Raw genomic sequence first — 15,991 nt, forward strand, 5'->3', positions numbered from 1 at the left:
AATTACTGCATCAGTCCTAAAAATTAACACTTAGAAGTGCAGAGTTTAATTACTCCAGATTTTCTGCTTTGTTTAAGATTTAAAAGGATATAATGTTTTTAAAAGGTATTAATTGTGTCTTTCTCTTCAAAATGACACTTCCTGTCAGACACTGCATGCCTTGCTAGGTGTTGTGTAGTCTTATTGGTTTCAGAATTGCACATTTGCTTGCGATCACACGGCTCCTTGATCCACACTGGAACTTCACTGCTGAAATATGCTTAAGTTCACTGCAAATTCTACTGTAAATGGCCATAGAAAATCCATTAACAGTTATAAATGTATTGACTAGCTGGAGCCATTCATTCACACTGACTCCAGTGTCTAGGACACATTATATTTAGAAAGTTTGGTTCCAGTTAAGTGTTCATTTTTTTATTTGATAGTGTTGTTCCGAGGATATTGTCACTGAGTGTGGAATGATTTTGTTACAAAGATGTGTTACTTGCTCCTATAGCATGACAATAAAACTGTTTATAGCCCAGACCAAATATTGGTGTCATTCACAGCTGTATTTCTTCAATTAGTTAGTGATCAAATCAGCAAATACTTCATCGGATTAGGACAGATACAAATCATTGAGCTTTTTTGACAAAGGAGGTTGATTGTGTCAAATGGATGCTATGATTGGACTCACTCAATCCAGACTATATAATTTACATTTAAATAATGCCAAGTTTCTTCTCCCTTTCCTAAACAGTTTCTCAACTTTGAGGATGTTTTAACAATAATAATATTTAGGTCATACAAAGTAAAGAACATGCCATCATAGCAATCGGTTATCTTATACTGGCTTCTAAATAAACTCTGACATTGCTAACCTCATCACTAGCATTAAAAGCCTCACTTCAATACTTGAGCGCAAAAACAGATAATCTGGTAATTGTTATTTATTTTTGTACACTAAAAACAGGACAGATCCAACCCAGCCAATTACTGTCCCATCAGTCTGCTTTCAATCATCAGAAAAATAATAGAAGGGATCATAACAGTGTCATTGCCTGCTCACTAACAGTCAGTTTGGATTCTGCTGTGGCACTTGGCTCTTGATGTCAATACAGCCTTGGTTCAAACATAGACAAAAGAGCTGAATTCCAGAGCTGAGGTGAGAGTGACAGCCCTTGACATCAAGGTCACATTTGACTAAGCATGGCATCAAGGAGCCCTGGCAAAACTATAGACAGAAAGCATGCCATTGGTTGGAGTCCTACTTAGTACAAAGGAAGATGATTATGGTTGTTGAAGGTAAGCCATCTCAGCCCTAGGTTATCTCTGCAAGTGTTTGTCATGTCAGTGCCCTAGGCCCAGCCATCTGCAGCAGCTTCATCAATGACTCCCTCCATCATAAGGTCAGAAGTAGAGGCGCTCACCAATGATAACACAAAGTTCAGCACCATTTTCAACTCCTCCAATACTGAAACAGTCCGTGTCCAAATGCAGCAGGACCTGGACACTATTCAGACTTGGGCTGACAAGTAGCAAGTAATGCCACCCAAGCAATAGGCATACGCCATTTAAGACAAGTGTGAATTTAACCATTGCCCCTTAAAATTCAATGCTGTTGCCATCACTGAATTCCCCAATTTCAACAATCTGGGAGTTACCATCGATAAGAAGCTGGACTGGATTTGCCGTTCGATAATGGTGGCTGCAAGTGTTTGTCAGACACTAGGAACCCTGCAGTGAGTAACTTACCTAGAAGGACAAGGGCAGCAGATACATGGGAACCCCACTGTCTACAAGTGCCCCTCCAAGCCACTCACTAATCCAACTTTGAAATATATTGCATTTTTTCCACTGTTGCTGGGTCAAAATCCTGGAACTCCCTCCCTAACTGCAGTAGGTATACCTTCACCAGATGGCGTGCAGCAATTCAAGAAGTCAACTTGCCACTGCCTTCTCGAGGGTGACTAGCAATGGCAGTGAATCCTGGCCCAGCTTGGGATGTCCACATCCCCTGAATTAATTTACAAACGTTTCTGTTTATGGGACCTCACTGTGTGCAAGTAAACACAGTATTTGCTCTAATCTAATACTGGCTGCACTTCAGTTGCTGTACTGCATTTTGTGTCATTACTAAGACGATAAGCTATCAGAGCATCTAGGCTACTCCACCTTTCAATCATGGCTGATATGTTTCACGACTTCCTTCTTCTGCCTTCACTCCATAACCTTTGATCCCCTTGATCCTGTGGTCGTGAAAGGTGCATTGTGAATGCATTTTTTCTTTCTTTTGTTTTTTGAACTGCAGGTGCAGTGAAACTGTGTTTGTTTTCTTTATAGTCAACTGGGACACTGTCTGGAGACCAAATACTACAAAGAAGTTTACGGTGCACACAAATATGAATCGAAATGTGGGATTGTTAAGATTATTCCCAGGAATCACTGTTGCTACGGTAAATAATTGACAAAAGTTTTTGCAGTGATTAAAAATGAAGTTAAATTTGTGGACCAGACTATTCTCTTTAGAGTGGGACATTTCCTGATGTCGTAACTTCGCCTCCTAAGTTGCCATGCCCACCCACCAATTTTTATCCCTGCAGATTTGACGCAAACAGACGTCAGGGTTAGCATCTTCCAAAGCAGACACAAAGAAGAAGCAGAGATATATGACAGTAGCCATTAAAAGGTTTGGTTCCATTTTATGGAAAATCGAGCCAGTTAATTAGATGTGTCATCGCCCATCCTTCTCATAACCGTAAATCACTTCACCCCATAGACCTCTGTACTGTATGATTGCCCTCTATTCTACCATATAATCCCTCAAACCCCCTCCCCATGCTCATTGTCCCAGTGCCCACAATGTGCAGAGTTTTTGAACTTTGTAATATCTTAAAGATGCTCACAAAACTGTCAATTTATGGAAGACGTTCAAACTACTTGTATAAATCAGCTCATGACTCCACTGCTGTGTAAACTAGCTCCACTGAATCTGTCAGTGGGTTTTGGAGCCTATCTAAGCTTTCATAATGAGTTTCTGTTACACAGCTGTATAAACAATACAATTCATTAAATCCTTCGAAGTCATTAAAAGTGTTCAGCCAACTGTTTGAACTTTGAAACAGGGAAACTGATGTCTGAGCTGTCATTTGATATAAAGATTAATTCACAGCTGGGAACTGACATAGTCAAATGTGCAGTGTAGTCACGTCCATCTGGAGACGATGCTGGAAAACTCAATGGTCACTTCCTTTTTTTTAAACCCTAACACTAATCACTTAATTAAAAAAGATCCTTAACTATACAACATTTCTTAGAGCATCATGTTTGTGGAGGGGACCAGAGAGCAGGCTGTACTATAACTCGAAAGAATAAGTAGTGATCTTACAGTGAAGGTGCTCCAAGATAGCGGCAATTATAAAATGATTAAATTTGACATCCAGTTTGTGGGAGAGAGGTGTAGATCGGAGACTATTTTTCTAAATTTAAATATAGGGATATATAAAGCTATGAAAGCAGACCTGATTAAATGGTAGGTAATTCAAGATTTAAGGACATTTCAGAGAAAACAACAAATGTGTTCCAAAGTATAAGAAAAATTCCAGCAGATAGACACTCCATCTGTTGTCAACAAGAACAGTTAAAGATGGTACCGCACTAGAATAAAAAGTACATATTTGTGCAAAGACACACTGCAAATCAAAAGATTGAACAGAATATAAAATACAGCAAAGCATGATTAAAAAATTGATAAGGGGAAATGTTAAATTATGAGAGAAAGCTAGCCAGAAGTGTTAAAACAGGCAGTAAACATATATAAGAGAGAAGAGTAAGCAAACTGACCGTAGGTCCTATAGAAGTGGAGAATTAATAACGGAAGCTGCGGAGATGGCAGATGAACTGGGCAAATATGTGGCATCTAATTTGACAATAGAGGATACAAATGGAACTCAGGAATTGGAAGAGAGTGAGGAATTCAGGAAAATTACTATCACCAGGGAAGTGATACAGAGTAAACTGTTGGAGCTATGGGTTCTCAAGTGCCCAGATCCTGACAGACTTGGATCTAGTATCTTAAAAGAAGTCGCAATAGTCAATGCATTGATTTCAATTTTCACGATCTCCCTTGTTTCATGGAGAGTGCCATTACATTGGAAGGTAATAATTGTAATTCCTTTATTCAAAAAAGGAGAAGGCAGAAACATGGAAACTAGAGGCATCTAGTTGACATCTGTCAAGGGGAAAATATTGGAAGCTTTTATTAAAGAAAGTATAACAGGGCATGTAAGTTCAAAATATCAGGCAGAGGCAACATAAATTTGTAAAGGTAAATCAAGTTTAACCAATCTGTTGGGGTTAATGGAAGAAGAAATGAGTGCTAACAGAAAAAGGGGTGCTCTTCACATAGAGTTCCAGAAAACATTTAATAAAGCACCATGTCAAAGGTTATTGTAGAAAGTAAAAACTCATGTTGCAGGTGTAGTATAGATGTTTGCCTGATTAATAGGATGCAGAGAGTAGACAGAAATGGGTTTTTTTCAAGTTGGCAAGATGTAGTGAGTGTTGTCCAGCATGGATCAGTGATGTGTCTTCACTGTTATAATTTATATACGTGGTTTGAATGAATGGACAGAAAGTGTGGTCGCCAAATTTGCTGATGGCACAGGTAGATAGGAAAGTAAGGCGTATGGGAGGCTATATAGATTGAGTGGGCAAAGATCTGCAAATAGTTTAATATGGGAAAATGTGACATCTTCTATTTTGACAAGATGAGTACTATGGAAGCATATTCTCTAAATACTAAGAGACTGGAGTCTGACATAGAGGGATTTGGGTTAATTGCAAAACACTAGTATGCAGCTACAGCAATAATTAGGAAAGCTAATTGAATGTTATCAGTTATTGGGAGGAGAATTAAATTTATTGTGAAGACACTAACACTTGGAACGAATAAGTTGCCTTATGATGCAAGGGTGGACAGACTAGGCCTATATTTACAGATGTTTAGAGGTGTAAGAGGTGACTTGATTAAACCGTGAGTTCCTGATGGGTCTCGATAGTTTGTGGTGTAGAGGATGTTTCCGTTTTTGGGAGAATCAAGAACCAAGAGTTGCTGTTTAAAATTAAGGTGTCATCCACTTAAAGCTGTTAAGATGAAATCAAGTCTCCCCCAGTATTTGAAATCGGTGAGTCTACTCCATGGAGAGATGAGAAGAATCTAGCCGCTGAAAAAGCTGAGAAGAGCTCCATTAGCAAATAATGGCCAGTATTGTTCTCTGCAGGAATAAATAATTAGGCACCGTCTAACCTTTGACTCCCTAAGGGCCTGTAGCACCTTACAATGTGATGTGATGGCCAATGGCTACACATCCACCCATTTCATTTACATGAATAATTCCATCCCTAGAGTGTGGAATAAGGCCAGTTCAGGTGACCTGCAATTCTTCTGCCCAACACTTTGAAAAACGAAGGAAAGACCCCAAATGTTCAAGTCTTCAAGTCCCTGATTGTCTTTCAACTTCCAATTACAAGAAGAAATTGATCATATTACATGGCTATGTTTTTCTCAAATGGAAACAGTTATTGACTGATGTAGGGTATGTTAGGTTTCACAAAATGCAGCCCTGCTTAGGATAATTGAAGTTGCTATGACATTGTCATTTTTACTGTTTTGAACACCTATTCCACAGCTTGATCAATGTTTCATACATGAGAGGATATTCTTTTGAGTTGTTTGAAGATCATACAGAGCATGAAATTGTGGGAGACATGCTTCTAAAGTATGAGTATATGTGTGGATTAAGGGTGGCATACGCTGTTGGATGATTGTTTTTTATTCATGAGCATTGCTGACATGATGAGCATTTCTTGCCCATCCCTCATTGCCCCTGACCTAGTGTTGGTGAATGAAGGGATGGCAAAATAGTTCTAGTTCCGGCTGGTTTGTGTCTTGGACAGGAACTTGCAGGTGTTGGTATTCCCACATGCCTAGTATTTTTGTTCTTCTGGGTGGTGGGGGCCATGGCTTTAGAAAAGGTGTATTTGGTGAATGGCAGCAGTTGGTACTGTCTTTTGTAGTGGGCAGTGAATGTCAAGATTGCATATGGACTGCCAATCAGGCAGGCTGCTTTGCTTGGATAATGCAAGCTTCTTAAATGTTGTTGGAGTTGCACTCACTTATGCAACTGAATAGTATTCCACCACACTCCTGCCATGTGACCTCCTTGGAGTATGGAGGAGAAAAAGCTCCAGCTTCTACCTTTTTGCTGTATGAACTTTATGCCAGCTTTTTAATTGTGTTGATGAGATATAACTTTAATTTCAAGTGATTAATCTGGCGTTAAATTTAAAACAAACTTTGGATTTTAAAATTGTTTTGATGCAGTAAAGTTCATTACTGCTCAAAGACTTAAGCAATTAATTTTGTATTTTGTACAGTTTTCATTTATGGGTGCATCCTCTCTACAGGTAAAAGCATTTCTCCAACCACCAATGGAAGGAATTGTTTTGGAGACGTACGGAACGGGTAATGCTCCAGATAATCGCCCAGATATATTGGAGGAATTTAAAAGAGCCGTTGATCGTGGCGTATTAATAATAAACTGTACTCAGTGTTTGAGGGGCTTTGTTAGTCAATCGTATGCAACCGGAAAGGTAAGTCAGCAATCTACCTGAGAGTTATAGCACTTCTTTCCCTTTGTGCTTAGTATTACTGCTTTGACTCAGCAGGGTTCATCTGTTCACTTTAATTTTAATGATAAAGCATTTGTTGCTTTGGAGCATGTGAGTAGATAATCTTGCCCATTCATCACTATTTGTTCCTCCAATAATTGTTTAAATTAGAAGTCAGTCAATTCTGAGGAAGGGTCACCGAACCTGCGACGCTGATTTTTCTTCACAGATGCTGCCAGACCTGCTGGGCTTTTCCAGCAATTTCTGCAATTTTTATTCCTGATTTACAGCATCCTCAGTTCTTTCTATTTTTGTTTTGATTGAATTAGAAAATTATTTTGAGCTTATTAAAGATAGAGAGTCCTGTAAGTAACTGACTGTTGGAACTGGACTTTGCTCTGGGCTGTGGTTCTGGTGAGATAGAGTGAGCCTAGTGAGAAGGCAGGCAATCTGCTTTCTTATCAGGTAGTACTACTAACTCGTATGTTCAATTCTGGGGTTGTTATCAGTCTGGAGGTTGCTGCGTTGATTTTTTTTTGGAGGGGGAGGCTGGGGCCACCATGGTTCTCTAACTGTCACCTGAGTTAAAAGGTTGTGGGTTCAGGTTTCACTGCTTGATTTGAATACAAAAATCATGGCTGAACCTTTAATGCAGTAGTTTGGCAGAGGTACACTGTTGGAGGAGCCCTCTTTCATATGCGAGCCAGAGAACCAGTCTGCCCTTTCAGATGGATGTAAATGATTCCATAGTACGACTTTTAAAAAGAACAGGTTACTTTTTCTGGTGACCTAACCCAACCTTATTTCTCTATCAACATAACAAAAATATTATTTGGTCAGTAATCATATTTCTGTGTGCGGAGTTGCATAGTGCCGATTTGACTGCCATCTTTTCTACATTCCAAAAATGACTGTGTATTAAAAATACCTGTATTATGAGATTACCACTGGACCATTGACCTTGAGACATTTAAAGAACAGGAGGAGGTCATTTGCTTGATTTTGTCTGTGTTGACCAACAAAGCTCTGACTACGCTACTCCCATCTTCCAGCTCTTGGCCCATAGCTTTGAAGGCTGTGGCAATGCATGTGAATATCTAGATACTGATTAAATATTGCTGTTTCACATGGTACGTTTCAGCCTCCCACCACCCTCTGGGTGAAAAGATTTCTACTTACCGCCACTCTTAGCCATCTACCTTTAAACTTAGATCTATACTTCCTGATAATTGACACCTCTACTCATGAATAAAGTGTTCCCCTTCCACTTTATTTATGTTCCAGTTAACATTATATACCTCTGTCAGGTCCCTTCACTACTCCAAGGAAACAACCCCATCTTATCCAATCTTTCCTCTTAACTCAGACCTTTCAGCTCTGGAAGCATACTGGTATACCTCCTCTGGACCCTGTTGATTGCAGTTTCATTCTTTCTTTTATGTGGTGACCAGAATTCCATGTAGAACATAGAACGTAGAACAGAGAACAGTACAGTGCAGTACAGGCCCTTTGGCCCTCGATGATGTGCCGACCTGTGAAACCATTCTGAAACCCATCTAACCTACACTATTCCATTATCATCCAATGACTATTTATATGCCTTTAAAGTTGGTGAGTCTACTACTGTTGCAGGCAGGGCATTTCACGCTCTTACTACTCTCTGAGTAAAGAACCTACCTCTGACATCTGTCCTATATCTATCACCCCTCAATTTAAAGCTATGTCCCCTCGTGCTAACTATCACCATCTGAGAAAAAAGGCTCTCACTGTCCACCCTATCTAATCCTCTGATCATTTTGTATGTCTCTATTAAGTCACCTCTTAACCTTCTTCTCTCTAACAAAAACAGCCTCAAGTCCCTCAGCCTTTCCTCATAAGACCTTCCTTCCATACAAGGCAACATCCTGGTAAATCTCCTCTGCACCCTTTCTAGTGCTTCCACATCCTTCCTATAATGTGGCAACCAGAACTGTATGCAATACTCCAAGTGTGGCCGCACCAGAGTTTTGTACAGCTGCAACATGACCTCATGGCTCCAAAACTCAATCCCTCTACCAATAAAACCTAACACACTGTACAATTTCTTAACAACCCTATCAACCTGGGTGGCAACGTAATATTCCAACTGCAACTTTTGTACAGTTCTAGTATAATATCCTTGCCCTTGTATTCTCTATTTTGGCTAATAACGTCAAGTATCTCATGTCCGGTCTTAACTACTTTATCACCTGCAGGAATCTGTGGATGTGCACACTAGGGCCCTTCAGATCTTTGCTTTCCAGTAGCCTACCATTCATGGCGCAATCCCTTGATGGCCCTCCCTGCGTCTATTACCTCACATTTCACCAGATTGATTCCATTTGTCACTCTTGTGCCATCTGGCTAGTCCATTGGTATCCTCCAGCACCTTATAGCAATTCTCCTCACTGCTTACTACCCTAGAGTTTGGAAGGATCTGTCCAAGGGTCGTCAGTGAATTTCTGCATGCATTGTCAGATAGTACAACTGCTGTGACTGAGCATTAATGGTGAAGGCAGTCGTTGCTTATGGATGTGGTACCAGCCAAGTGGGTTGCTTTGTCTTGGATGGTGTCAAGTTTCTTAAATGTTGCCGGAGCTGCACTCATCCAGGCAAGTGCAGAGTATTCCATCACGCTCCTGACTTGTGCCTTTTAGTGGTGGACAGGCTTTGGGGAGTCAGGAAGTGAGTTGTTTGCCGGTATTTGTAGGCTCTGACCTGACCTGCTCTCGTAGGCACTGTGTTTATATGGCAGGTCCACTTGAATTTCTGACCAATCCACCCCCCTAACCCACCCCCACCCCTGTCATCCTAGAATGTCAACAGTGGGGGAATTGAGTGATGGTAACACCATTGAATGTCAAGGGGCAATGATTTGATTGCCTCTCATTGGATACAGTCATCACCTGACATTTGTGTCACATAAATGTTATTTGCCCCTCTTCCTGCACTTCCTTAAGCTGTAGAGTGACCACATTCTGAATTGTGCTAATCATGAACCTCCCAGCCTCATGAATGCACAGTGGTGTTCCCAGCTTTGCTGCTGCTCTTATCCACCTTGCTTGTGAGTACCCCAGGTCTGCTGCTGATCTGTCTGCTTCTGGAACTCTATACTCCTGCTGCTCCCTTTAACCCTTTTACTGTCACTCTTGAGTCTAACACTGGTTCTCTACCACTGAGGTCTCACCTTGCCCGTCTCTCCCTCTGTAATGCTGTGTGTCTAGGGGTCCCTACCTCACTGCCTGCTTTTGAGTTTCCTTATACCCAATTTGTTTATTACTAATCACTAACCATCTGAGGCAGACAGGTACTCCAAACATTCAAAAAAGGTCCCTCACCAACATGGTGGGCACATGAGCATTGTTGTAAATGAAAGTAAGTGACTCAGCTTCATATTAGGGCTGTGTTCTGCCACGTTTATTCCTTGATGAAAGGTAATAACGTTTTAATCAAAATCATTGATCACAGAATTGCTGCCAGTGTGATTTCAAGAATGCTCTGAAATGTAAATTTGACTTAAACCTTTCGTCTACTTGGAGTTCATACAAAATGCACATAAAAAGGACACAGAGCACAAAATATTAAAAAATTACACATTTTCCTCCACTTGATTGAGCAGAATATACTTTGCAATCCTATTTTGCCCCTAATTTGATAACACGTGCCTATGCTTTGATAAAAACAGATCATTGGTTCTGTCAATAAACCTGATTACAGGACAGGATGCCACAGAGAACTTGTTATAAAATTATTCTAAATTACATACCTCCATGGAATTTGTGTGCTACTTGTAATCGATACTAAAGTGTAAAATCATTTCCTATATATTTGGACAATTAACCATTAAATCTAGTATTAATTCTGAGAATGATTAATTATATGTCCATGTGTAATAACTTTCACACTAATTTCTTTATATACTATAACTTCTATTTCAACTGAAATATATTTCAAGTTCTATTTACTTGCAATTTCAGGCTCTTACAGATGTAGGTCTTATTCCAGGAGGTGACATGACACCTGAAGCTGCTTTGGTTAAATTGTCCTATGTACTGGGCAAGGCAGAACTAAGTATTCAAGAGAAGACGAAGGTATGTATTTCAGTCACAAAATTGTGTGCTAGTGCTGTGTGCACTTATTTTCTATAAGATTATATTTTAGTTCCATTGAGCAGTGAGGAGGATGATCGGTCATCTTTCTCTAAAGGAGTTGCACTGTATATTTCTTGACAACTGGTCAGCCCAATATTTCATTGGCAAATATCTTTTGAAATGCCTCAATCTAGATAATCCCGAGCAGCTTCTGAACCTTGCCATCAAGCTGAACTGTGGGTCAGAATTGAGGGCCTTTCCCTGGGGTTACTAATTAATGGCCATACGATCCAATTTTAAGGCCAAGCTCTTGAGTGTGGAGGGCGAAGCAGAAGCTTGCCAGCAGGTAAGTGAGGTAGAGGACGCTGGAGGTGCCTTTTCCAGCTATCAAAGGAAAAGATTCAGTTTGATTTTGTAATCCAAATGCATAACCTGATATTTTAAGTGAATGGAATAAGCTACTCGTTGAACAGTGTCATAGAGTCATTTAGCACGGAAACAGGCGCTTCGGTTCAACTCGTCCGTGCCGACCAGACATCCCATCTGACCTTGTTCCATTTACCAGCATTTGGCCCATATCGCTCTAAACCCTTCCTATTCATTTAATCATTCAGATACCTTTTAAATGTTGTAATTGTACCCACCTCCACGATTTCCTCTGCAGCTTGTTCCATAAACGCAGCAATAGGTAAGTTATCCATGAAACGTAAGAGACTAGAAGTGGATAACCTATCGTAGAATAATTCAACAGATATTTATTGCAGCATGCACTAAAATGCATAAACATTACAGAGCAGTATGCTCACTACAATGTGTCATGCTTAAAGTGATCTGCATTAAGCTGGAGCTTGTGATCTTTATACCCTTAGGTCAAATGCTATTCTACAACAATGATATCACAAGAGTGACTTTTAAAAGTACTGACACGTTAATGGTGAGGCATAACACAACGCAGGTGTCAGTTAGTTCTGTTGGCTGGACATGTAGGTTTTAACTAATCCATTTGAAATGAGTGTTAGGATACTGGAACATGCTGCAGTAGTGATAGTGTTAAGGCAGATACAATAGGAGCGTTTAAGGGAACATAGAACATTACAGCACAGTACAGGCCCTTTGGCCCTCGATGTTGTGCCGACCTGTCATACCGATCTGAAGCCCATCTAACCTACACTATTTCATGTATGTCCATATGCTTATCCAATGATGACTTAAATGTACTTAAAGTTGACGAATCTACTACCGTTGCAGGCAAAGCGTTCCATTCCCTTACTACTCTCTGAGTAAAGAAACTACCTCTGACATCTGTCCTATATCTTTCACCCCTCAATTTAAAGCTATGCCCCCTCGTGCTTGCCGTCACCATCCTAGGAAAAAGGCTCTCCCTATCCACCCTATCTAACCCTCTGATTATTTTATATGTTTCAATTAAGTCACCTCTCAACCTTCTTCTCTCTAACGAAAACAGCCTCAAATCCCTCAGCCTTTCCTCATAAGACTTGCCCTCCATACCAGGCAACATCCTATTAAATCTCCTCTGCACCCTTTCCAAAGCTTCCACATCCTTCTTATAGTGCAGTGACCAGAACTGTACACAATACTATAAGGGACTTATAGATAAACAAATGAATCAGTAATGAATGGAGGGATATAGATCAAAGGCGGGTAGAAGGGATTAGTTTAATTTAGTATCATGTTTGGCACCACATTTTGGGCCAAAAAGCTCATACCTGTGCTGTACTGTTCTATTTCTATGTCCTTAACTGGAAAAAATCTGTGATTGACAGACTATGACTAGACATAAAGATCGATCTACTGATACATGCTGAGAGTTTGCATTTTTGTGCAGAAAAGGGTACTTTTTGAAGTAGAAAACCTATTCATGATATTTCAAGTTTCTTGAAAACGTGAAGACAATCAGAGGTTTTGCTGAATTAAAGAAGCGGGTCAAAGGATGTTACATGGATTTTATGTTGAAAGGGGCAAATTCATTCATACTGTCCAATCATTGCCTAGCATTTAAAAGTTCACATTTCTGAAGAGCTGATGCGTCTTTAAAATGGATGATTAACTTTGCACATAACGCAAGCAAACTCAAGAGACAAATGCTCATCATGCCCAGATCTTCCACTCGGTTATACTGCTGTGTGAATTGCCACTGCCTGCTAACATTTCTGTGATCATACGTTTTTTGCACACTTTTAGCCCAGACTCGCAATCCTGGTGCCAGCAGAGAGGTCAGTGTAGCTCTTCCTCTGGAAGGCCAACAAGTGCCAGACATGAGGGAAAGGGAGGTCATGCCCATTTTTAACATTAGTTGCTTTGAACACTATTCGAAGATTTTAAGTCCTGAGGTGGATGAATGAGTGGGAGGAGACGTGGATGGGTGAGTGGAGGAGGGGGCACTTGAATAAATGAGCACTTTGGTCAGTTCAGGAGAGTCGTTATGAGAGGATTGGGTTGTGGTGGGATGGTGGAGCTTGTAGTCAGGTTGGATAGCTGGTACAGATCAAGTCTGTAATTAGTTAGGTCAGGTTGAGGGATGATTGATGGTAGTGGGAGAGTCAGGTGGTGTCGGGTCGGGAGGGTTGTAGAGAATTTGGGTTAGGCGTAGGAGGGTAGTTGGTAGAAAATTGGCCATAAGACCATTAAACCAGTCCTCTATAGTAAAGAATTCCACAGATTTGCTACCTCTGAGGGGAGAAACAATCCTCATTTCTGTCTTAAATGGGCGACCCCTACTGGCAGATAATGGCCTTTGACCTAAACTCTCACGTGGAAAAATAACCTTTCCACATCTACCTTGCCAGCCTCCTAACAATCTCATTTGTTTTAATATTGTCACCTCTCATACTTCTAAATGCAAAGAATGTGAGCTCAACCTAGGTCAACCTCCCCTCTCCATACCCAGGACCAACTCAGTGTTTTGGAATATTTGATGTGTATTTTCACACTTGGTGTAAGGGATGACCTGAATACAACAGATAGAGGAAAATGAATTGGAAGAAATGTGTGAAAAACAGGACTGGCCAAATTTTAGTCTGTGTCAGTGTATGGATGCAAACTTGATTGGGCGTTGTCAAGCATGTACTGCACTCCTCATCCAGTTTTTTTCGGTTATTGTGCTTAGAGGTAACTTTGCATTTGAATATTCATATCCAGGAGGAAAATTTGCTATTTATGAATGTGGAAATTTGCGTGTCAAACATTGTTGGCTGGAATTTGCTGAAGCAGAACATCTTGTGTCTTATGGTTGAGCTTGTTCCTGCGAGATAGAGTTGAAAATATTTTAATATGCAAGTTGATGGAGTTCTGAGCCAGTAACAATGAGGAGTTGGCATTTGGGGCCTTGATAAACAACAGTACTCATAGATAATTCTCCCCAATGAAATTTAAGGATTGAGGAATAAGCAGTGCTTGGAAGGTGAATTAAAATGGATAAATTTAACGTCAAATTAGGTAAGGAAAGGAAGGTTGAATTAATGAAGAGAAAAAAATTTAAATGCTTAAAAATAGATAATCTTACAATTATCAACAGACAATACTTGAAGAAATGGGACCCCACACTTATTCACTTTTCAGTCCAACATGGTTGACTAGCAGTCATTGGCAATTACTATTTCACCAATTGGATACATAGACCATTGTTTTTTAGATTTGCTTTTTGGTAATGAGTTTAAAGAGCAAATGCACCAACATAGAGAAATTCATAGGTAGCTTAAGGATAAGATGCACTGTTTGTAAAGTTAGGAATTTGCAGAAATTGCCAGCAATAGTGTAATTCATACTTTCAAGGGTATTACTTTCTCGCTATAAATTGCTGGGCGATTTGCGCATTAATGACGATAATCCTCATCCATGTGCTATTTTTCTCAGCAAATTTTGGCCAGATATTTTTCTGTAGTTTTAACTGTTAGTTGCTTGGTATTTACATAAGTTAATGTTTTGAGTTTCCTTTTATAGTGATTGTTACAAAATTACAATTACACGAGATAAACATGAAACTGATGGGTTATGTTTTGCATTCTCCCAGATGCTGTCTGAAAACCTGAGGGGAGAAATGAGTGTAGCCCTTGGGGAGGCTAAGATCTCGCTTCGGGACAGTCGATTTATTCAAGCTATTGTCAAATCTCTCAATGTCAGCTGTAAAGAGGTAAATTTTATAATCCTGATGTTGTAACATGCCATAGTTAAAGAACTCACCTTGTTATTTTACAATTTGAGACATGTTAAAAAAGGTTTTTAAAGATTGCACGACTCAAATCAGGAACTTAAACAGTTGTGAAATAGAACTTGTTCATATGAGTATTAATATATTGTGCTGCTTTATCACATTTGCTGCTTGAAATGTGCTTTTAGTCAAAGGATATTGAATGATTTAATATTCCATAAGTTTTTCTTTTAAAACAATAGGAACTAGAGGCTATCCGAGATGCTCTGACACCTTCGTTGGCATGTGCTGCAGCAAAGATTGGTGATATTGATGCATTGGAAGCTATACTGGATATGGTAAAAAAAAGGAAAATAAAAGCTACAACAAAACCTGCAAAATAGAAAGCAATACACAAAGCTGGAAACACATCATAGGTCAAATAGAAAGCAATACACAATGGTGGAAACACTTCATAGGGAAAAATATGAGATCGCAATAGGAGCATGAATCATTTGTGAGAATTGTTTTGGCAAAGTTACTATTCCTAAAATGTTAACTCTTATTTTTGCCAGAGGTACTGTTTACCCCACTGAGTGTCTCCAGCATTTTCTATGTTTTTTTTATGTAATACAAACATCTCCCTAGGCAGTTTTGCAATTCCTAAATTTTCAGATTTTGCAGTTCAAGCCGTCTTAATCATATAGCATCTACAAGACTCAGAACTGTTTATAGAAACAAACTGGCTGTATGACTCGACTAGTCAGTCATTGCTTATGTTCTACACAAACTGTAAGTTAAGTAGCATTTTTACATAGTTTTTTTTCCACATTGACATGTAGGGTTTCTAGCTTTAAGAAAAGCTTCAGAAATTGAGGTTAATGGTTCCAGAACTGTGTTCCATATACAAGAGTTTAAATTCTAACCCTCCAATGTCTTTCTGGTTCAGTTGCTCTTGGAAGTATGTTATGAATCGCCAATAAACTTGCAAAGTGTTGTGTGTGATACTGACACTGCAATTAAAGTCTGCAATAGAAAAAAAAAAGTCAGTTATGATCAGCCAACAATTATGAAATAACAACTG

The 15,991-nt window shown here is 39.6% G+C and overlaps 1 protein-coding gene across 5 annotated transcripts in view; it reads left to right on the forward strand.

The window, feature by feature from the left end:
• aspg (asparaginase homolog (S. cerevisiae)) overlaps window positions 1-15,991 on the forward strand; it is a 54,260-nt gene that overhangs the window by 20,596 nt on the left and 17,673 nt on the right. For all 5 annotated transcript variants that reach the window (XM_048537263.2, XM_048537264.2, XM_048537265.2 and 2 more), the window contains exons 7-11: window positions 2,323-2,435; window positions 6,448-6,633; window positions 10,647-10,760; window positions 14,791-14,910; window positions 15,171-15,266. In XM_048537263.2, coding sequence (XP_048393220.2) covers window positions 2,323-2,435; window positions 6,448-6,633; window positions 10,647-10,760; window positions 14,791-14,910; window positions 15,171-15,266 — 629 coding nt within the window. The remainder of the gene's footprint in view (window positions 1-2,322; window positions 2,436-6,447; window positions 6,634-10,646; window positions 10,761-14,790; window positions 14,911-15,170; window positions 15,267-15,991) is intronic.

The sequence above is a fragment of the Stegostoma tigrinum genome, chromosome 10, assembly GCF_030684315.1.
Source record: "Stegostoma tigrinum isolate sSteTig4 chromosome 10, sSteTig4.hap1, whole genome shotgun sequence".
Taxonomy (NCBI): domain Eukaryota; kingdom Metazoa; phylum Chordata; class Chondrichthyes; order Orectolobiformes; family Stegostomatidae; genus Stegostoma; species Stegostoma tigrinum.